The 23,217-nt window shown below is 37.7% G+C and overlaps 2 protein-coding genes and 2 non-coding genes across 4 annotated transcripts in view; all 4 read right to left on the bottom strand.

The window, feature by feature from the left end:
* The window catches only part of LOC132294271 (uncharacterized), a 32,069-nt gene extending 28,849 nt beyond the window's left edge, over positions 1 to 3,220 (bottom strand). The window contains exon 1 of the mRNA XM_059792070.1: positions 2,183 to 3,220. Within this exon, the coding sequence (XP_059648053.1) occupies positions 2,183 to 3,024 (842 nt within the window). The 5' untranslated portion in view covers positions 3,025 to 3,220. The remainder of the gene's footprint in view (positions 1 to 2,182) is intronic.
* A 1,053-nt stretch (positions 3,221 to 4,273) lies between these two features.
* Positions 4,274 to 4,365, bottom strand: TRNAY-GUA (transfer RNA tyrosine (anticodon GUA)). Its single transcript is given in 2 exon segments — positions 4,274 to 4,309; positions 4,329 to 4,365. It is a non-coding gene; the product is annotated as a tRNA-Tyr (tRNA).
* Positions 4,366 to 5,531: 1,166 nt separating this feature from the next.
* LOC132294270 (lysine-specific histone demethylase 1 homolog 1) lies at positions 5,532 to 8,646 on the bottom strand. The gene has a single exon (XM_059792069.1). It carries the CDS (start codon positions 8,415 to 8,417, stop codon positions 5,934 to 5,936), a length of 2,484 nt encoding a protein of 827 aa, XP_059648052.1. The 5' UTR covers positions 8,418 to 8,646; the 3' UTR covers positions 5,532 to 5,933.
* Positions 8,647 to 10,019: 1,373 nt separating this feature from the next.
* Positions 10,020 to 10,104, bottom strand: TRNAM-CAU (transfer RNA methionine (anticodon CAU)). Its single transcript is given in 2 exon segments — positions 10,020 to 10,055; positions 10,067 to 10,104. It is a non-coding gene; the product is annotated as a tRNA-Met (tRNA).
* Positions 10,105 to 23,217: the final 13,113 nt, after the last annotated feature.

The following is a 23,217-nucleotide window of genomic DNA, read 5'->3' as shown; positions in this document are numbered from 1 at the left end:
AAAATTAGTCATTGACCTGGCACAAAACAAATGGAGATTATGGATTAAAAATTTTGCTACTCCATATATTTCTCAATTTTTTTTTTTTTGGGTGAACTTCCTCCAAACGTCACTGTCATGGTCAATAGTGTTCCTGAGGCTATTCCTCCAGTAATTTCTCCACCTCCCTTTCTTAGGAGACATATTTATGACAGTTTCATGATAATTGAAAACTTTTTGTTTTTCAGAAGTCATGCACATAGGTGACCCACTTAAAATTTGTTTATTTTCAGAAATTCCCACATACAATTTGTTGATGGAGCTATTTCATGTAGGAAACTTTCTGAAGATACATTTGACCTTTCATGCTCTTTGAAGACGTTAGATCAATCAAATTAGACATAGTTCTATCTTTTTAAGCGTTCTTACTTTTTATTGTTGATTGACTACTAGCCTCTCTTTTTTTTTTCCCCTGACAAGTGTATCTATGTTGTAGTTTTGCCAATTAAATTCAAGTAAAGTAAGCTCCTTTCAAAAGTAAATCCCTTGGAGCCAAAGGTCTCAAAACGTTTGGCCTCTAGCCAATGTCAGGATCCTCACACACTTGAGTACTCATGTCAGACATGACCGACATGAATAGGTCCAGGATTTTTATAAATAAGCTCTGCTATTTCAGGCACATCCTCAGTGCGTATTTGACGAAATTTGGTTCCTGTGGCTGTGACTAACTTAAGCCAGAGTTCCATTGCGGGAATGTTCCAAGTAATGATAGACTCGAGATCTTGTTAGCACCTTTGAATATAGTGTTGCTAATTACAGTTTTCCAAGAATCTTTGGCTCCCTTTACAGTGAATTCTCTGATTTCAAGAATTTCCATGATATTATATGATCTAAATTTATGTTTATATTTAGGTACTGAATTGGGGTACACAAACATATTTCAATGCAATAAACATCTATATTTGCTGACAATTTAGGGGTTTACTAATTTTCCTGGGTCTAAAGACTTTTCATAACTTCTATGAGATTAGCTAGTTGGTTTACTTAAAGTACATTATTAAGAAATTATTTATCACATATCCACTTGGAGTAGTGACTGATTTAGCTAGAAAACATGCCTCATTTCGTAGGAAGGTAGTTTGGGTTATGAGATTGAGTAGGGGAAACCTTACTACAGTCATAGCAGTCATGGAAGCACAACTCAGACTTAAGCACAAATGTAGAGAGAAAATTTTCTATTAAAAAAGAAGATAAAATTTCCCCAATTATCAAACTTACAAAGACGAATAAGATATTCATGTCAACAGCTAAAAGAGAATAACAGTTCTGTTTTAATAAGTACAAAAGAATGGTTCTTTACCAAAATTGTATAGTGAAGAGAACAAAATATTACCAATACTCCAGATTTGCAAAAAGTATGAAATCTCCACCTCATAAGTTATAAGAATAAACAAGGCAACCACATCTAACAGTAAGACACTAATTCCAACTTCAGAACTAAGGAAGCAATTAATGCCTTTTTTCTATGATCACCAACTTCCCATTGTTCTAACAATAATGGCACCACTTATTATGATGAAAAACTTTCTTCAACAGAATTCAAAAAACCTCTAATGAAAAAAAATGTCTCGAGATGAATAGCAAGCAATTGTGTTACCCTCCCTAACGCAGGAAGCACAGAGCTCCAAAAAATAACAAATAAACACAAATTGCAAGAATCCAAGCACGATCAAGTTAATTTAGAACTCATAAGCATGATTTTCCATAAAACTTCAGCAACAAATTATAGAGGCGACACCATGTACAATTCATTATTTTTTAGTTGGAAAGAATTATGATGTAATGAAGTACTCACGTGTGTGTGCATATACCAATACTACAACAACAACAACAACCAAGCCTTTTCCCCAACTACTTGGGGTTTGGCAACATGAATTCTATGTTTCCATTCCGGTCTATTTAAGGCCATAGTCTCAATCAATACACACGCTATCATATCCTTTCTTACTAACTCTACCCATGTTAAATTTAGTCTTCCTTTTCTCCTAGTATTACCCTCATGTGTGCATATACACCAATGAAATGTGGATAACAAAATAATTCAAATCAATGGTAACATGACATCTAGATACAAACATATATATATATATATATATATATATATATAGATATAATAGCAACCAAGTTATAAAAAGACCACCACCTTATGTATCTGCGACAGTATACAGACACACGGCCTTCTCGCCTCCTGAGTCCTAGCAAGAGCTTCCATCCAACCGGCAATGCGTCGCCAAACTCGCTGGCGTCAACAATTCTCCTCTTCCTCCTCCTACTACCCCACTGTCCCTCCAAATCCCTCAAAAACCCTAACACTTCCTCTTCAGTCTCCAACCCAAAAGTCCTCCTCCTCAATTCTGCGCCATACAAATCATCCCCATTTGCCAATGCCGCAAGATCAACAGCCGCACCATTCCTATTCAAAATCTCCAATTCAACACCACCACCATCACCATTTTCCACAACCTTCAGCTTAGGTTTTCGCCCCCTCTTTCTCTTTCTCTCGCTAGAATGGAGCGCAATTTGCAGTTCCTGGATACCCAATTCCGCTTGTGCATAGGCAGTAGTCGGTGTTTCTTGAACCGCCTCCGTTTCCGGTGGCAAATTTTCGATGTCGTTGCCGGAGATGAGGTGTTTGAGGTAATTGACGATGGATTTGTTTTCGGCGCGTTCGGGGTCATGGTTGGTGGGGGCGGGAGGGGGTTTGGGGTTGGGGATGAGGCCGGCGAGGCGGCGTCGGTGGCCGGCGGAGGTTGAGTCGAGGCGGAGGCGGGAATAGGTCTGGCGGCGGCTTCCGGCGCTCTCGTTGAAGAGGGTTTTGTCAATTTGGGGGACAACAACGTCGTGGGTGCGGTGGAGATCGAATGCAGCGTCGGAGCAGAGAGATAGGGCGTGGAGCTCCGACTGAGACAGTGTGCTGATGTCGATTCGAATGAGGGACTCTGGTTTTAGGCCGGAGGCTTGGGACTCGGTGGCGATAGTAACCATTTTGTGGTGATATAAATATATATATAGATATAGAGAGAAAAAGAGAGAGGGAGGGTGCTACTGTGAAGAAATGTACATGTTTAGAGAGAGAGAGAGAGAGAGAGTAGAAAAGAGTAGCAGGTGGTGTGGTGGTGGTGTTGTGTCACAGAAGCTGTCCGAGCTGTTCGCCTCCCACATTCGAACAAGTCTTTCTATTCTACTGTATAATTTTATTTTTTGGTAATTAAGAATTACTGGAGTATTAGTATATCACACTATATCCTTATTCATTTTCTATATATATTATTCTCCCTCTCACAAAATTCTCAAGAGTGTTTTTGTGAAACATTTTGTTTAATTAAGTCAATATTAAAATGATAGTTTGAAAATATTATGGAGTAAAAAATTTTGTCCAGTTGTTTAATTAAGTCAATGTTAAAACAATAATTTGAAAATATTATGAAGTAAAAAATAAATAAAACATGTATTTTGATACATCCCAAAATAAAAATATATATAATAATTTTGGAATATAAGAAGTATGTATTTGTAGTTTGTTCATTTGTATATTTATATTTATACAAATATATATATATACATATATATACAAATTTTCGGTGAATACATTTTACACAAAATAGTTGTGATATACTTGGTAATTTTTTATTTTTTTTCTTCTTTCTGACTATAGAGTTTGGTTTGAATATATTTTTCTAAACTCAAAACTCAACTCGAATTTGGTTAATTTTCTTAAATAGTTTTTAAATTGTTATTCTTTTTTAATTCAGTCCTAAATCTTTAGAATTCTTGAAATTCGGTTTTGGTGGTTTTATATTGAATTAAGACCATTCCTTTATTTGCACTAATTAAAATAGCTTCATCAAAATTATTTTAATCAAGTTAGTTGATCGGTCTTATAATTTTTTATTCAGCATTCTCAATTTATTTATTTTTTTAATTATATATCTAAGAGCTCCCAATATAATATAAATTCATGAATTCAATAAATATTAAAATGAGAATAAACCACACCGTTAGAAACCAAAATTATAAACATAGTATAGTAAAACAACAAACAGTATTAACCAATTTAAGATGGAGTTACATTGGTTGCAATTTGCAAATCAAAGAGAGACTGTAATTTTTCTTTTTCTTTTTAAAAAAAAAAAAAAAAAACAGAAACGGGTGGAAAATTGCTAAAGATATAACGGGCTTTGGGCCTGGCCCGTCCGTGAGGATCCATGAAAAGTCGTTAAAAATGAAAAAATTGTCCGACCTGCCGGATTCGAACCAGCGACCTAAGGATGGCCATCGGGCTTAACCAACTACAGTCCTCCGCTCTACCAACTGAGCTAAGGTCGGTTTGTGTTAATTATTGAATTATATTATATTAATACAAGTATAAAATCAAAACACTCACAAATGAATCCAAGCTAATTGTAGCATCTAATATTGTGGCCACATCTTTGAAATAGAGAAAGATGTTTAACCCACTTTATGCAACCCCTTTGTCTGTTTCCCCTTCTCCAGGTCAGTTCGCAAAAAAATTTAATGCTTATTATTACTATTTTTAGAAATGGTATTTTATTAGAAGAAAGGATAACATCAAAGTAAAACCCAATTAAAACTAAGAAATTTATATCTTAAGCCTTAGACATGCAGCATCAAGAACTGAATAAGAAGTGGAAAAAGCAACTCCTTGCCTAGAGTGACATTTCATACTATCTGCAGAGAGGTTGTTGGCATTTATATGTGTGAATATCCCCCAATTGTATAGACGCATTTGATAAAAACCATTAGTATCGGGAGGATAGTATACAAAACAGAAAACAATATCTATACAAAATAAGTGAATCGTAACAAATGGTATCAGAATCAATCCTTAATTGGAAATAGGGTAACGTTCGTACCCGCGAAGTCAAGAAGGAACCAATCAGCCATCTGAATAAGCCTATTGCCATTAGCTTCAGCTTTGATTGCCGAGACCATGGTTGCTCGAAATATCCAATGGGCTTTGCTATGGGGTTTCACCAATGCTTGTATTGAAAAATATTGCAGAATGATCATTCATGTCTCTTCTCCCAAAGTGTCTATTGCTGCTTTATGTTTCAGTAGGTGCCTCATGATGCCAACAAATTGCTCATTCCTTGTGCAAAGTTAGGATGCAATTGAGAGATGATAAGAGAATTTAGTGAGGCACTTCCTTTTGGTATAAAGGAAATCCTTCTAAATGGAATTCTGCAACTACACATAAGGTGAAATGACTTTTACACTCCCTATTTACATACAACAATCATGATTTAAATCACAAGAACAAACATTTTAGATGCAATATAGTTTTAGGAAATTGCAGAAGATAGTTGACCTTGCCTCTGAATTATGCCATAAGCATATTCATGTCAAACTTATGAGATCAATCTCATATACCACATATTCTAGCATACAATTTGCAGTTCAAATAAGGTCTATTTGTAAAGTAATTGAAGCAAGAGACAATTAGCAGGCGAAGAAAGTGAAGACACAAGATACACAACAAATAGAAAATGACATTCAATTTATCAATTTCCTCCGCAAAGATGGAAGTACACACGACATCGTGAGCAGAAAAAAAAAATAAAATTAAAAATAAAATAAAATTACATAGAGATGTCATAATCATCTAGCTACCTCTCAAGGAATTCAACACAAGGTTTTAAGCCTCGTGAAATCGGACCAATTTTGTGTTTCATTCGGATCCAAGAATCTAACCCTAGAATTTGTTATTACTGTACAACAAGGAGAAGGCTTTTTAGTCCAACAAGCTTCACATCCATGGGGAATAAATTATTCTAAGAGCTCCCTTCATCAAGTCAATATTGGAAGAATTCTGACCATTTACAACTTTCAAAGCAATGGGTTAGCCAATAATGCCTATTATTGCTTAAAATTGTTCAAGAGAACTCTGTGTTTCGGAGGCCAGTGTTGTTCTGAAATCCTTGGGTAACGTCGGATCTAGCTGATTTAATGCAGGTAATGAGAGATTCTGCAGAACTACATAAACCTCTCCGCCCAACCAACCTTACCTGAAAATCTCGATTTAACATTCTCATCCTGCTTACATCTCCATCCAGTTCACTCAGCTCAGCAACCTGCTTCCTTCTTATCAAGCCATAAAGATGTATACAGCCAGAGCCCAATTTTTCACCTCTGAATGCAACTTTTAACAAAGAATTAGACTCGAAATCAGTAGAATTGGGATCGAACAGAACAGAGAAGCTACCAAATGTAAGGTCAGGAGTGTCAAACAATTTATCTACATCACTTTCTGCATTGATATTATTTGATTTTTCAGCCAGTACCAATGACCTCCTCTTAGCAACTCTCAACATATTAGCTGACTCTCTCATGCCACTAAGAAAAGCTCCGTGCATTGTTGCTGGATACTGTTTGTTAGTCGCCTCTCCAGCAAAGAAAACCCTCCCATCTCCGACACTCTCTGCAAGAATATCATAATCATCGCCTGAAGACCCAACCGCAACATAAGAGTATGACCCGTATGTGAACTGATCTTGTCCCCAACGAGTACAAACCGCCTGAAGTGGATTAGGAACAGAAATCCCTTTTGGATCGAAAATTGCCCTCAAAATATCTAGTACCCTCTCTACAGATGCAACTGGAGACATCATTTCAAAGTTAATTGCAGCTTCACCAGCAACAAGAGCTACAAGTAGTGGGCCTCCTGAAACAGACGAATAGCTATAAAACAAAAAGAACTCGCCCCTCATACTCGAGTCCTCGGCCAAATGACCAAATGTATCAATTTCACCACCCCAAAAATCATAGGGAAACAACATTGCAACCTTATTTAGCAATCCAAATCCTAATCTTTCAATTGCATCTGTTTTTCGCTTTGGAAGCTCCGGGACAAACTCAATTGATCCCTTCTTGAGCACACCCAATGGCACCGTGCAAAGAACCATGTCCCCACGGTACTCTTGCCCACCTGCATACACCAAAACCCCATCAACTCCATATCTTATACTCTCCACCGGCCGGTCATAGAAAATCGGGAGGTCCTCCGCCATTGCCCTGATAAACCTCTCATTCCCTCCGGGAATGAAACAGTGATCACCACCCATCTCATAGGGATCATCTTGATCCCAAAACGCCATCGACAAATTCGACATCAAGGTTGCATTTGCGTACTCTAGGTTTGCAAGGTGCCAATTCAAGAGCATTCGCTCTTGGGGATCCTCTGCCACCCCAAAAACGCAGCGGAACGCCTCGAGTGCTGTCCCTAATGAAACATCTACTGATTTCACTTCCTCCATCATTGATTGCCTAAGTTTACAAACCCTATCTAACAATTTATTGAAAGAAGCTTCAACTCGAGAATCCATTTCGGAATTTACAGTTCTACCATCGGGTAAATACAAAGGGCATATATCTCTCACCTTATGAAGTGGATACCCTAATTGCCTAGCAAGAACCCCAAGTGGGTTCCCATTGATTCCGGTGAGGACGCTTCCGCCAAGATCCGCCGCCGCCACCACTCCCTCGCCACCGCCGCACATCTTCTTTGTCCGGACACGGCCACCAGGACGGCTGCGACCCTCCAGCACAACGACCTTAAACCCTAGAAAGATCAATTGCCTTGCGGCGACCAATCCGGCGAGTCCAGCTCCGACTATGATGACATTGGCCTTTGGTGCGCCATCTGGTGGCCGTAATTTCGATTCTTTGATGGCCGGAGCGAGGCCGAAGTTGATGTAACCATGATTGAGCAAGAAAGTGTAGGCAGAATCGACTAGATCTCGGTGCTGAGCTCGAATCCACTCCATGGCATCATCTTTTGTCATCCAGACCGAGACGTTCGATCGCCAACGAGAAAGAATGTGGTTCCGAACGACGATGTAGTTCGCCTGTTCGACGCCGCCGATTTGCGACACCACGTTGGCTTCGATCTCCTCCTCGGTGAGCGAGTCGACGGGGAAGCCGACGGAGATCGCGATCAGCGCCTCCACGTCGACTTCCTTGGCGACGTCGGAGATGCGCCGGCCGTTCTTGGAGAGCGAAATAGCGTCGTCGATTTCAACCATCTCGTCCGCCAATTTCTCGTTTTGTCTGGAGTGGGGCCGGAGGACCCGTAGGCCGGTGACGGCTGCCGCCGACGAGATCATCTCCGGGAAGAGCTTCTTCCGGCGACGACGTTTCTTGGGCGGTGGCGGACCGGGTTCGTCGTTGGGTAAACCGGGCTCGGGTTGTTCAGGGTCGTTGGGGACCGGTTCGGAAGTGTCGTCGAGCTGAGAGTCAGATACGGGGGGTTCGGGTGTGGTATGGGGAGGAGGAGAGTGGTGGTCTCCGGGAAAAGAATCGTCGGAGGTGACATTGTTGAGGCTGTCGGAGATTTCGGGTGGAGTATCGGATGTTTCCATGTGATTGGTGTGAGTCAAAGTTCTCAGATTTTGTGGAGTGTACTTTTTTTTTTTTTTTTTTTTCCCTCCCTGTGGAGTGTGTACTTGAATGTGTTACTTCTATGTGTTTCAGTCCAAATTTCCAAATTAAATTAGGGCTCAGTGTTGGTACGTCAGTAGACTAGGGTTTTGGGACTTTATTCAATTAGGGCTCTCTATTCCTCCAATTCTTGCTAACAATTTACTCCATAATTGGTTAAAATTTAAAATATAATTAATTGAATAGAGTCATTTCATATTAATAATAAATACGGTAATTGTGTTACTTTGTTAATAATATAAAGGCATTTTTGACATTTAACAGAAGTTTTATTAACAAATCTAGTTGTTTCTAAAGAAAAGGTTTTAACTTTTTGTACACACAATTCTTTTGGAGGGTGTACAATTTCTTCAACTAAAAAAAAAATTAAAAAGGAAAGAAGTTGAAAAACATTTTAAAAAGAAAAAAGAAGTTTGTTAATGATGATTAACTTTTAAGGCTATGAGAGGTAAAGTGGATTATTCATTCCCCTGAATAATATCCTTCTCAGTTTACTAATAATTTTTTAGTAGTATTTTTTTTAGCATCTTTAATGAGAATAAAACATGAAAGATATATAATTTTTATACTCACAAAAAAAGAGGGGAATTTAAACACGAACACATCATGTCTCTGTCAATTAGGCCACTAGATAATGCCAAAATAATACGAAATGTTCAAATTTTTATATTTGCATAATTTTTATGCAAACAAAATTAAAAAAATTGATGTCGCCCTTTTTGAAACATTAAAGTTGAACTAGTTTTTGCCTCTATCAATCAAACTACTAAATAATGCCAAAATAATATGAAATGTTCAAAATGTTATATTTGCATAATTTCTATGCAAACAAAATTAAAGAAATTGATGTTGCCTTTTTGAAACATTACACTTGAACTAATTTTTTTTCCAAATTTTTATTTTGAAATTTCAATTTCATACTTCAAAAAAAAAAAAAAAAAAAAACTTTTGGTGATTATAGGGTTTCTATTTTATAACATATTGTGAATAATAAGTATGTATTTGCCTTCAACTTAAAAATAAAATAAAAATAAATAAATTACTCAAGGTGGTTTGTACATAAATAATTAAAGGAATAACAAACTTGAGACACATATTTCTTTTACATAGATATTTTGCTACATATTTCACAATGATATTTAATACCTCTTCTATTGTGAGGAACATGAGGTACTTTACATGTTAACATATGACGGCAACTAATACTTTCTTCTTGTCGACTTTTTATTGAAAAAAATAATAATTTTTTTTTTTTTATTTTTATTGAGGTGCAACTCAGCATGAGTTAAGGTTGAAGTAGGCCTTAATCTGGGCATGACCCAGTCAAGGTTAAAGTGGGAAGAATACGATACAAGAATCTTATGATGGGCCTAACTCCCTGTAGTGGGCCTAAGCCCTTTTCCTGGGAACCAAAATGTTACCATTAGTTATATGTGAGTGTTGTAGTGGGCCTAAGCCCTTTTCCTGGGAACCAAAATGTTACCATTATATGTGAGTGGAGAAGGAAAAAAGAAGAAAAAGAATGGGGTGAGAGAGGCTCGAACTCTCGACCTCAGGATAACTCAGAAGCTATGAGACCTACGCGCTAGCCAACTGCGCCACCACCCCAGTATGCTAATCTTTTGTTGAAATGATATATGATTATGAATATATAATAACATGATAACAAAAGGTTGCTGAAATGTAGCATTACATTACCCAACAGGCACCTAATAGTCAATTATATTTAACATCCTATTATAAATATAGAGCAAGAAATATAAAACATAAGAGATGAGAATGAACAAGAAGAGATAAGTTTTCTATTATTTCTCTTTATTCGGTGTATTAAAATTCAACACAATTCATGTATATTTATATGCAGATTTTCACTCCCACTTTACTGTTCTTTTCCTCCATCTCTTGTTCACGGTCCACGCCTATACAAACACAAATTATACATTTCTCTTTTTTTGACGTACATAACTCATATAATAGGTGCAAAACATTTAATATGTGGACCCTACATCAACTTTTACAACACTCCCCCTTGGGATCCATCATACTACACTAAAACTATGCTTCATTAAAACCTTACTAAGAAAAACCCAGTAGGATAAAAATTTAGCGAAGGAAAAAGAGTACAATATTCTTGTGTGTCTGAAAATGGTATTGCATAGATTAAAACTGTCTCATTAAAACCTTGCCAAGAAAACTCAGTAGGAAAAACCATAGTAAAGGAAAAGAGTACAATATGCCAATGCATTTTCAATTCAATTGTTCCCCTTCATTTAGCATTAAATATCATTGAGTCGACGCATTTCAATATTATGCACTAGTTTCTTAAATGTTGTAGTTGGAAGCGCTTTAGTGAATAAATTTGCTAGATTATCACTCGAGCGTATTTGCTGAACATTAATATCATGGCTCTTCTGGAGCTTGTGTGTGGAAAAGAATTTTGGTGAAATGTACTTGGTTCTGTCACTTTTTATGTAGCCTCTCTTACTTGTGCAATACATGTTGTATTATCTTCATATAATATTGTTGGACTATCTTTGATTGATGAGAGTCCACATGATTCCCCAATATGTTGTACCACAGATCTCAACCAAACACACTCTCTACCTGTTTCATGAATTGCAAGTATTTCAGAGTGATTTGAGGAAGTTGTAGTCATGCTCTGTTTCATAGATCGCCATGATATAGCAGTATCACCACAATTAAACAAGTACCCTGTTTGTGATCGAGTTGTATGTGGGTCAGAAAGATAACCTATATCTACATATCCGATCAACAAGGGCTTTGATTTTCTTGAATAAAATAACCATATTAGTCGTTCCCTGAAGGTAACGCAGAATATGTTTGACCCTATTCCAATGTCTCCGAGTTGGTGCAGAACTATACCGTGATAGTAAATTGACTGCAAATGCTATATTAGGTCTGATGCAATTCATAAAGTACATAAGAGCACCGATTGCACTAAGATATGATACTTCAGGACCAAGAACTTCTTCGTCTTCTTCTTGAGGACGAAAATGATCTTTCTTAACATCAAGTGATTGGACAATCATTGGAGAACTCAAGGGGTGAACTTTATCCGTTTAAAAGTGCTTCAGTACTTTTTCAGTGTATGTTGATTGATGGATAAGAATTTCACTTGGTAAATGCTCGATCTATAGGCCGAGACAAAATTTTGTTTTACCAAGATCTTTCATTTAGAATTTTTTCTTTAAATAATCAGCGGTTGTAGTGAGCTCTTCAGGAGTTCCCACAAGATTTAGATCGTCAACATATACAGCTATAATGACAAATCCAGATTTTGATTTCTTGATGAAAATGGATGGACAAATTGGATTATTCACATATCATTCTTTTAGTAAATACTTACTGAGAGGATTCAATTCGTACAAGGATCGTTGTAGCTTAATCGAATACATAGTACGTGGTTTCAAGCTAATTGCTTCAGGTATTTTAAATCCTATAGGGATTTTCATATATATGTCATTATCTAGTGATCTATATAAATAAGTTGTAACCACGTCCATCAGACGCATATCAAGTCCTTCTGAAATTGTCAAATTGATCAAGAAGCGAAATGTGATTGCATCCATTGTGAGAGAATATGTCTTCTCATAATCAATACCAGGTCTCTGCGAGAAACCTTGAGCAATAAGTCGGGTTTTGTATCTTACAATTTTATTTTTCTCGTTATGTTTCCGTACAAATACCCATTTATACCCTACAGGCATGACATCTTCAAGTGTCTAGACTACAAGCCTAAATAATTTACGTTTTGCTAATGAGTTTAGTTCTGTATGTATTGCTTCTTTCCATTTTGGCCAATTATTTCTATGTTGACACTCTTCAACGTTTTGAGGTTCGAGATCCTTTTTATCACCTGCAATATCAAGAACAATTGCAAAGTAGAATATTATGATACCCCTCGAATCCGAGACACGGGTTGATTAGGCCCAAGCCCAAACTCGAGAAAATATAAAACAATTAATATTTTAAAGTAAACACAGAATACAAGATGAATTTAAGAAATAATAGTTTAAGCTGAAAGAAATCTAAAATATAAAATTCTTTAAAATTAAATATTTAAAATCCCAGATAATAATAATCCAACTCCAAAACCTCCAAGGGTACAACTCGGCAATCCATCTTGTGGACCCCTAATAAGAAAACCAAACTGAACTGAAAACTAAAAGAAAACCATATGAATAGAGCTCCTACGTCGTCAGAAGAATGAGTAGTCGCCTTTGCTCAGCACGAACAAGCTCAAGCCTGGAACTGACGTACACCTGAAAAATAGGAGTGGGTCAGGCCCACGAACAAGTTCTATCCTACTATAATCCAAGCAGAGACTCGATACGCATATACACTCTAACCAACTCAACAATAACTATATAATCCGTGTCTATATATATATCCATACTATGGACTCTCACTGGACCATGATACGAGTCTCAACCAGAGTAGAAGGTAACATGCAAAACGCACCTGAGTGGGCATGACTACCTAAGCCTAACAGGGTACACCTCAACCAGCATAGCCAGCTACGCGTCCTATTGCATATACGCTCCCTAACCGTTGACTCTGAGACTCAAGCTCAAGCCACGGTATCATAATAATATATTTAAAATCCGTTCCTATCCATCCATAGGAAATCCAGTAAGTCGTTCAACTTATTCAACCGCACAGACTTATATAAGAGATTCAGTAAGTCGTTCAGCTTATTCAACCGCACAGACTTAAATATAAGGAGAATTATGTTTTTATAATCCGTACCCTTATCCCAAAATAGGTAGGATTTAGCACTCTGGGCTAATCCAAACCTAGTATGTCACCGTCCCATACCGATGCATACAATCCAATCCATCCAGCAGTTGATAGAACAAATAACCATTATAACTATCAACTAATCCATAAAATTCACAATTGATAATAGAAATATTAAAACATAAGCATCAATTGTTCCATATCAAGCCTGCTAAAATTTCGTAAATTTACAGTCTTGATCAAAACCACTCCGCACAATACCTTAATTGATTTTACAGATTATACATGTAAACCAATTACCTCCAAGCAAGCATAACAGAATATAAGAGTTCACATGCTTAGTTTTATAACACTGTAACATAATTAACTGTCAAACCATTACTACGAATTGCTATCCTAAGATTTAAGCAATTTAAAGTACTATCCATCCAGAAACAGTAAACCGCTTTAATTCCAAATAAGCATATTATAATATAAATATTCACACGCTTATTTAATATCACAAGAACCTGATTAACAGAGAAATTTACTCAAAGAATTTCTATTTAAGATTTTAAGAAATTTTAAAATCCTTTCCATCCAAAAACAGTAAACTAGTTTAATAAACAATTGTCTACGGTTCAAGCCCGAGCATCCGTTGATTTATTTTTCATTAATCCACTCTCTGAAGGGTTAATAAGACTTAGAACACCTCAAAATACCCAAGTATAGCTTCCTCCATAATCTGAAAATCCCAAAATCCAAGTTCTGTAGCCAATCAGGTCATAGAAAAACCAAAAACTGGAACCCAACTGAAAGAGCCTGCTCTTCTAAAAGAAGAGCCTGCTCTTATTTGCTAGGAGCCGGCTCTCCTAGTCTTGGAACCGGCTCCAAGTCCCCTAAGAGCCGGCTCTTTGATTTTAAGAGCCTACTTTTTGTTTCCAAAGAGCTTGCTCTTTAAACTTTGAGTCGTCTCTCTTCCTGTGTCTTCATTGTTTTCAATTCCGGTGAGTTTCTGATGAACTGACCTTCATCCCTAGGGTTCCTAAGTGTTTAAATTAGATTCTAGTGTGATCAAGAAATATTTTAATTCCTTATTCAATCAACGATATCAATTAAACATGAATTGTGACACAAAGAATTTAAACCGGGATAATTTTCCATTCATGAACGTGCTGTTCAAGTAATCACCCACGCGAACTATATTCAGTTTAATATTTTCCCCAAGGTGTTCCAGAACTAATTTAAAGGTTTTAATCATCATCTATCATCAATTAAACCATAGGATAAGCAAGAAAATTAAAACAAGCAAATAACAGTTCATAAAACACATACTGCTAGAAAAACATACAAACATGCGAACCAGTTCAATTTTTAGTGTTTCATCTACCCCTGGAGTTGTATTAGACGTGAAAAGAACACGAGCCAGAGGAAAAGAGCTAGGATTAGAACTTGCCTTTGAAACTTTTGTTCAAAATCTCTACGTCGTCTTCAAAAGTTCCAGCGATTCCTACTAAAATCCCTCCTCTGTTCTTTCTCTACCTCCACAGACGTGAATAGGGTTCTAAAACCCTACGCCTAACTTTATTATGTTTATTTATAGAGTTATACAAAACCTAAATTAATTCAAGCCCTAACAGAATCCTAATCGGCCCAGAGAAAACTTAATTAAAACCTGCGTCGGCTACATACGTGACTTCTAAAAATAAAAACCATAATTATATTTTCATAACTAATAATTAATTAAAACATTTAATAATCAATTCAATGAAAAGAAAATAATAAATTCTACTAAAGAAAACATAATGCAAACAAATCAAACAATTTAATTTAATAAAACAATTAAACAAGTCATGTAACTTAAACACACAATTAAACAAGTAACAAGCAATTCAAATAAACAATTAAATAATTTAAAATCCAATTAAAACAAATCAAACAATTTATAATTAATTCACAATTAAATCAAAACAAATTCACCATTAAATAAATAAAAACACAACTTAAACAATTAAATAAATTCCAGGTCTATCCTTTTAAATTAGGGGTATTACATTCTTTCCCCCTAATAAAAGGAATTCTGACCTCGGAATTCGCTTTTACCTTCTTCCCATAATTCAGGAAATTGCGAGCAAATGACATCCTCCCGTTCCCAAGTAGACTCAGCCTCATTGTGATGACTCCACTGAACATGAACCAAAGGGATAACCTTATTACGAAGGATTTGATCCCGACGGTCGACAATACGACACGATGGCTCCAAATAAGTCGCATCTGGCTGCAACTCAATCTCCCCAATATCGATATGCTGATACTGATCCTCATCTCGCAAAAATTTCCGCAACATGGAAACATAGAACACATTGTGAACGCGATCCAAAGTATCCGGAAGTGCTAATCTATAAGCAACAGCTCCAACGCGATCCGTGATCATGAATGGACCGACAAACCGCGGTGACAACTTTCCTTTCTTCCTAAAGCGCATAACACCTTTCATAAGCGACACTTTAAGTAAAACCTTATCTCCAACCCTAAACTCCAAAAGCACGAGTACGCCGATCAGCATAACTCTTTTGCCTACTCTAAGCAGTACGCATGCGATCCCGAATAAGAGCAATCTTCTCAGAATATGGTCATACTACCGAGCAGTGTCCTAAAGCAGGACAGGGACAGGGACAACATGTGCAGCCAGGACAGAGGGCGCCAGTGCCTCTACCAGCTCCACAGGTTCCACGAATTTAGGAACAGACACATCTAGTTTTACCGGCATCGCCGCAGACTCAAGAACAAGCACAACAGCATTTGCACTATGGCAGGGTGTACAACCCCGTGCCACAGGATGTTCAGGCACCTCAGGCTGTTGAGGGTAAGTTTCCTATTCATGGTTTGCATAGACGTGTTTTATTTGATACGGGTGCTACACACTCATTTGTAACTAGGATTTTAGTTGTTTTATCTGGGATGAGGATGAGGGTATACACTAGACCTCAGGGTATTTCTACACCATTGGGCGATACAGCCATTTTACATGAGAGTGATGGGCCTATGACACTAGATGTTGGCAGACTCAGATTTCTAGCTAATTTACTGGTCCTGGACATGCACACTTATGACGTGATACTTGGGATGGATTGGTTATCTCACTACCATGCCCAAGTTAATTACTTTGATAGGTCTATTGTGTTCACCATACCTGGTCAGGATATGTATGTTGTAGCTATGCCACGTTCTAATGAGGGCGGTAGCATGTATTTGTTCCATGTGGAGGAGGAAACAGAGGAGGAGGTTACTGTATCATTGGATCGTATACCAATTGTACAGGACTTTCCGGATATATTTCAGGAGATTCCAGGGTTGCCACCTAGTCGCGAGATCGACTTTGTGATTGACTTAGCTTCAGGCACTACGCCTATTGCTAAGGCACCGTATAGGATGGCACCAGTAGAGATGAAAGAGCTGAGGGATCAGATTCAGCAATTACTTAGCTAGGGTTTCATTCATAGGAGTACTTCACCCTGGGGAGCACCAGTTTTGTTTGTGAAAAAGAAGGATGGTTCACTTCCCCTGTGTATTGATTACAAGGAGTTGAACAAGGTTACTATTCGTAACAAGTATCCGCTACCCAGGATCGATGATTTGTTTGATCAGTTAAGGGGAGCCACATATTTCTCCAAGATTAATCTGCGTTCTAGGTATTATCAACTGAGGGTTAGGGAGCAGGATATTCCTAAGACAATGTTTCTCACAAGATATGGTTCTTATGAGTTTTGTGTCATACCGTTTGGGACGACTAACGCATCAGCAGTGTTCATGGACTTAATGAATAGAGTCTCCAGGGCTTATTTGGATCAGTTTGTTATTGTCTTTATTGATGATATCTTGATCTATTCTCGGTCGGAGGACGATCATGCGAGATATCTTCGCATAGTGTTGCAGACGCTTTGTGAACACCAGTTATTTGCCAAGTTTGAGAAGTGTGAATTTTGGCAGCGGGAAGTGAAGTTTCTGGGTCACGTGGTGTCCGAAAGGGGGATAGTAGTAGATCCAGCCAAGGTTTCAGCTGTAGTTGAGTGGGAATAGCCTACTTCACCTATTGAGATTTACAGTGTTGCAGACGCTTCGTGAACACCAGTTATTTGCCAAGTTCGAGAAGTGTGAATTTTGGCAGCGGGAAGTGAAGTTTCTGGGTCACGTGGTGTCCAAAAGGGGGATAACAATAGATCCAGCCAAGGTTTCAGCCGTAGTTGAGTGGGGACAGCCTACTTCACCTACTGAGATTCGGAGTTTCCTCAGTTTGGCGGGATATTATCGAAGGTTCATCCAAGGGTTCTCTAAGATAGCTGGACTACTCACGCACCTAACTAAAAAGGGTGTACAGTTTGTGCGGGATGAACACTGTCAGCGAGCTTTTGATGAGCTGAAGACTAAGTTGACTTCTGCACCGGTTTTGGCTACTCCACAGAGCGGTATAGAGTATCTAGTCTATACAGATGCTTTTTTGCAGGGTCTTGGATGTGTTTTGATGCAGGAAGAGCGACCAATTTTATATGGATCTCGGAAGCTTAAGCCTCATGAGCTTAATTATCCAACACATAATTTGGAATTGGTAGCTGTGGTCTTTGCCTTGCGCATATGGAGGCATTATTTGTTGGGTGAGTTCTTCAGATTATTCAGTGATCACAAGAGTCTGCAGTATTTATTCACTTAGCAGGAGTTGAATATGAGATAGCGCAGATGGTTGGAGTTTGGAAAGCGAATGTAGTGGCAGATGCACTCAGTCGCCGATCTGTTGGTAGTCTTTCTGCCTTATTCACCACTGAGTGGAATGCTTTGAAGAATGTAGATGAGTTATCGGACACTTTTATGGCTTACATGGTGGTTACACTTTCTATCATTCGCAATCTTTTGCAAGCATAACTCACCGATCAGCAGTGTATCGACAAAGTTGCAGAGATAGCTTCTGGGGAGGTTCCATTTTACCATGTTGGGACTGACGGAGGCTTGAGGTACAAGGGACACTTAGTGGTACCTTCTGCTGATGATTTAAGGAAGGACGTGATGACGGAGACTCATCATTCTGAGTTTTCAGTTCATCCAGGCGGAGACAAGATGTATCAGGATATGAAGCGGCAGTTTTGGTGGGCAGGTATGAAGAAGGACATTGCTCTGTTTGTTTCTCAGTGTAATACTTGTCAGATGGTTAAAATTGATCATCAGAGGCCGCCAGGAGCTCTACAACCACTACCGGTACCGGAGTGGAAATAGGAGAACATTTCTATGGATTTTGTGGAGGGATTGCCCACTTCTTTCAAGGGTCATAATTCTATTTGGGTTATCGTGGATAGGTTGACCAAATCAGCTTATTTCCTACCTATTCGCACTGATTTCATTTCGGAGTAGTTGGCGAGGCTTTACATTTCAGAGATTGTAAAGCTACATGGTATTCCATTGTCTATTATATCGGACAGGGATTCGAACTTTATGTTTGGATTTTGGAAGAGCTTTCAGCAGGCTTTGGGTACAGAATTGCATCTTAGCACTGCTTATCATCCTTAGACTGATGGACAGACTGAGAGGGTGAATCAAATTATGAAAGATATGTTTCGGTCGTGTGTTCTTGATTTCAAGGGCCATGGAGGATTATTTGCCACTTATGGAGTTTGCTTACAATAATAGTTTCCAAAAGACTATTGGTATGGCACCATTTAAGGCATTATACGGTCGACCGTGTCGATCGCCTGTTTATTAGATGGAGGTTGGAGAGAGCAGATTCTTAGGTCCTGAGTTTATTAAGGATACTTCTGAGAAGATTGTTCTTATTCGGGATTGCATGCGTACCGCTCAGAGTAGGCAAAAGAGTTATGCTGATCGGAGTACTCGTGCTTTGGAGTTTAGGGTTGGAGATAAGGTTTTACTCAAAGTGTCACCTATGAAAGGTGTTATGCGCTTTGGGAAGAAAGGGAAGTTGTCACCGCGGTTTGTCGGTCCATTCATGATCACGGATCGCATTGGAGCTGTTGCTTATAGATTAGCACTTTCGGATACTTTGGATCGCGTTCACAATGTGTTCCATGTTTCCATGTTATGAAAATTTCTGCGAGATGAGGATTGGTATCAGCATATCGATATTGGGGAGATTGAGTTGCAGCCGGACGCGACTTATTTGGAGCCACCGTGTCGTATTGTCGACCGTCGGGATCAAATCCTTCGTAATAAGGTTATCCCTTTGGTTCGTGTTCAGTAGAGTCATCACAATAAGGTTGAGTCTACTTGGGAACGGGAGGATGTCATTCGCTCTCAGTTTTCTGAATTATGGGAAGTAGGTAAGAGTGAATTCCGAGGTCGGAATTCCTTTTGTTAGGGGGGAAGAATGTAATACCCCTAATTTAAAAGGATAGACCTGGAATTTATTTAATTGTTTAAGTTACGTTTTTATTTATTTAATGGTGAATTTGTTTTGATTTAATTATGAATTAATTGCAAATTGTTTGATTTGTTTTAATTGAATTTCAAATTATTTAATTGATTATTTGAATTGCTTGTTACTTGTTTAATTATGTGTTTAAGTTACATGACTTGTTTAATTGTTTTATTAAATTAAATTGTTTGATTTGTTTGCATTATGTTTTCTTTAATAGAATTTATTGTTTTCCTTAAATTGAATTGATTAGTTATGAAAATATAATTAGGGTTTTTGTTTTTAGAAGTCACGTATGTAGCCGACGCAGGTTTTAATTAAGTTTTTTCTGGGCCAATTAGGATTCTGTTAGGGCTTGAATTAATTTAGGTTTTGTATAACTCTATAAATAAACATAATAAAGTTAGGCCTAGGGTTTTAGAACCCTATTCACGTCTGTGGAGGTAGAGAAAGAACAGAGGAGGGATTTTAGTAGGAATCGCCAGAACTTTTGAAGACGACGTAGAGATTTTGAACAAAAGTCTCAAAGGCAAGTTCTAATCCTAGCTCTTTTCCTTTGGCTCGTATTCTTTGCACGTCTAATACAACTCCAGGGGTAGATGAAACACTAAAAATTGAACTGGCTCACATGTTTGTATGTTTTTCTAGCAGTATGTGTTTTATAAATTGTTATTTGCTCGTTTTAATTTTCTTGCTTATCCCATGGTTTAATTGATGATAGATGATGATTAAAACCTTTAAATTAGTTCTAGAACACCTTGGGGAAAATATTAAACTGAATATAGTTCGCGTGAGTGATCACTTGAACAGCATATTCATGAATGGAAAATTATCCCAGTTTAAATTCTTTGTGTCACAATTCATGTTTAATTGATATCGTTGATTGAATAAGGAATTAAAATATTTCTTGATCACACTGGAATCTAATTTAAACAATTAGGAACCCTAGGGATGAAGGTCAGTTCATCAGAAATTCACCGGAATTGAAAACGATGAAGATACAAAAAGAGAGACGACTCAAAGTTTAAAGAGCAAGCTCTTTGGAAACAAAGAGCAGGCTCTTAAAATCAAAGAGCCGGCTCTTAGGGAACTTGGAGTAGGCTCCAAGACTAGGAGAGCTGGCTCCTAGAAAAGAAGAGCAGGCTCTTTCAGTTGGGTTCCAGTTTTTGGTTTTTCTGCGACCTGATTGGCTACAGAACTTGGATTTTGGGATTTTCAGATTATGGAGGAAGCTATACTTGGGTATTTTGAGGTGCTCTAAGTCTTATTAACCCTTCAGAGAGTGGATTAATGAAAAATAAATCAACGGATGCTCGGGCTTGAACCGTAGACAATTGTTTATTAAACTAGTTTACTGTTTTTGGATGGAAAGGATTTTAAAATTTCTTAAAATCTTAAATAGAAATTCTTTGAGTAAATTTCTCTGTTAATCAGGTTCTTGTGATATTAAATAAGCGTGTGAATATTTATATTATAATATGCTTATTTGGAATTAAAGCGGTTTACTGTTTCTTGATGGATAGTACTTTAAATTGCTTAAATCTTAGGATAGCAATTCGTAGTAATAGTTTGACAGTTAATTATGTTACAGTGTTATAAAACTAAGCATGTGAACTCTTATATTCTGTTATGCTTGCTTGGAGGTAATTGGTTTACATGTATAATCTGTAAAATCAATTAAGGTATTGTGCGGAGTGGTTTTGATCAAGACTGTTAATTTACGAAATTTTAGCAGGCTTGATATGGAACAATTGATGCTTATGTTTTAATATTTCTATTATCAATTGTGAATTTTATGGATTAGTTGATAGTTATAATGGTTATTTGTTCTATCAACTGCTGGATGGATTGGATTGTATGCATCGGTATGGGACGGTGACATACTAGGTTTGGATTAGCCCAGAGTGCTAAATCCTACCTATTTTGGGATAAGGGTACGGATTATAAAAACATAATTCTCCTTATATTTAAGTCTGTGCGGTTGAATAAGCCGAACGACTTATTGAATCTCTTATATAAGTCTGTGCGGTTGAATAAGTTGAACGACTTACTGGATTTCCTATGGATGGATAGGAACGGATTTTAAATATATTATTATGATACCGTGGCTTGAGCTTGAGTCTCAGAGTCAACGGTTAGGGAGCATATATGCAATAGGACGCGTAGTTGGCTATGCTGGTTGAGGTGTACCCTATTAGGCTTAGGTAGTCATGCCCACTCAGGTGCGTTTTGCATGTTACCTTCTACTCTGGTTGAGACCCGTATCATGGTCCAGTGAGAGTCCATAGTATGGATATATATATAGACACGGATTATATTGTTATTGTTGAGTTGGTTAGAGTGTATATGCGTATCGAGTCTCTGCTTGGATTATAATAGGATAGAACTTGTTCGTGGGCCTGACCCACTCCTATTTTTCAGGTGTACGTCAGTTTCAGGCTTGAGCTTATTCGTGCTGAGCAGAGGCGAGCACTCATTTTGCCGACGACGTAGAAGCTCTATTCATATGGTTTTCTTTTAGTTTTTCAGTTCAGTTTGGTTTTCTTATTAGGGGTCCACATGATGGATTCCCGAGTTGTACCCTTGGAGGTTTTGGAGTTGGATTATTATTATCTGGGATATTAAGTATTTAATTTTAAAGGATTTTATATTTTATATTTTTTTCAGCTTAAACTATTATTTCTTTATTTCAATTTGTATTCTATGTTCATTAAAGTATTAATTGTTTGATATTTCCGTCGGGTTTGGGCCTGGGCTTGATCAATCCGTGTCTCGGATCCGAGGGGTATCGCAAATATCGTTAATAATAATCGTATTCTATCCCACAATTCTCTATAATTAATTGAGATATCGGTGCCTCTTTAGGGGCTTGTGGCACTTCCGGGACATGCCTCTTCTGGGGCTTATACTACTTCCAGGACTTGCCTCTTTTGGGGCTTATACTACTTCCGGGACTTGCCTCTTCTGGGGCATGTATCTCTTATGAGGCTACTTGCTTATAAAATTTAGATTGATTAATCATATTTATTGTTCCTTTTGAAAGTGTGGCCTCTACAGGAACGCCGAATTCTTTATTTGATTTTTATTGTACTTTCCTCTTCCAGGGAACAGTATCTTTTGCACCAATAGATTTACCACGTTTCTAGCATGTTTTAGGTACATCAGCTGCAGTACTGTTGGGTTGTCCTTCAGGGACATCAATTCGGGCTGGAATATTTGCAACCGGTATATAGGACTTTACCACTTTCTTTGTGTCACTGAATGCATCTGGCAATTGATTTGTATACCTTGCAAATGAATGATCATCCTTCAAACTTTTAGTTCACATTTGTTCAAAGACCAAAATGAGATAAAGCCGAGACATTTTAATTAATCTCATGTCGCTCTGTTGGTTGTTTCTGTTCTCCCCCTAATTGTGGGAAGATAGTCTCGTCAAAACGACAGTCAGCAAACCATGCTTGAAAGACACCACCTGTCGTAAGTTCAAGATATCTAATGATAAATGGAAAATCAAAACCTACATAAATTCCAAGTGGTCGTTGATGACACATTTTGGTGCGTTG

This window comes from Cornus florida, unplaced genomic scaffold (genome assembly GCF_030987335.1).
Source record: "Cornus florida cultivar Cherokee Brave unplaced genomic scaffold, ASM3098733v1 CherokeeBrave_3.0.0_Hap2_Chr02, whole genome shotgun sequence".
Classification (NCBI taxonomy): Eukaryota; Viridiplantae; Streptophyta; class Magnoliopsida; order Cornales; family Cornaceae; genus Cornus; species Cornus florida.
This window is presented reverse-complemented; position numbering and strand designations above follow the sequence as displayed.

Bases quoted from the DNA above. Each gene is read 5' to 3' on its own strand.
- LOC132294270 (XM_059792069.1), bottom strand. From the start codon at position 8,417: ATGGAAACATCCGATACTCCACCCGAAATCTCCGACAGCCTCAACAAT.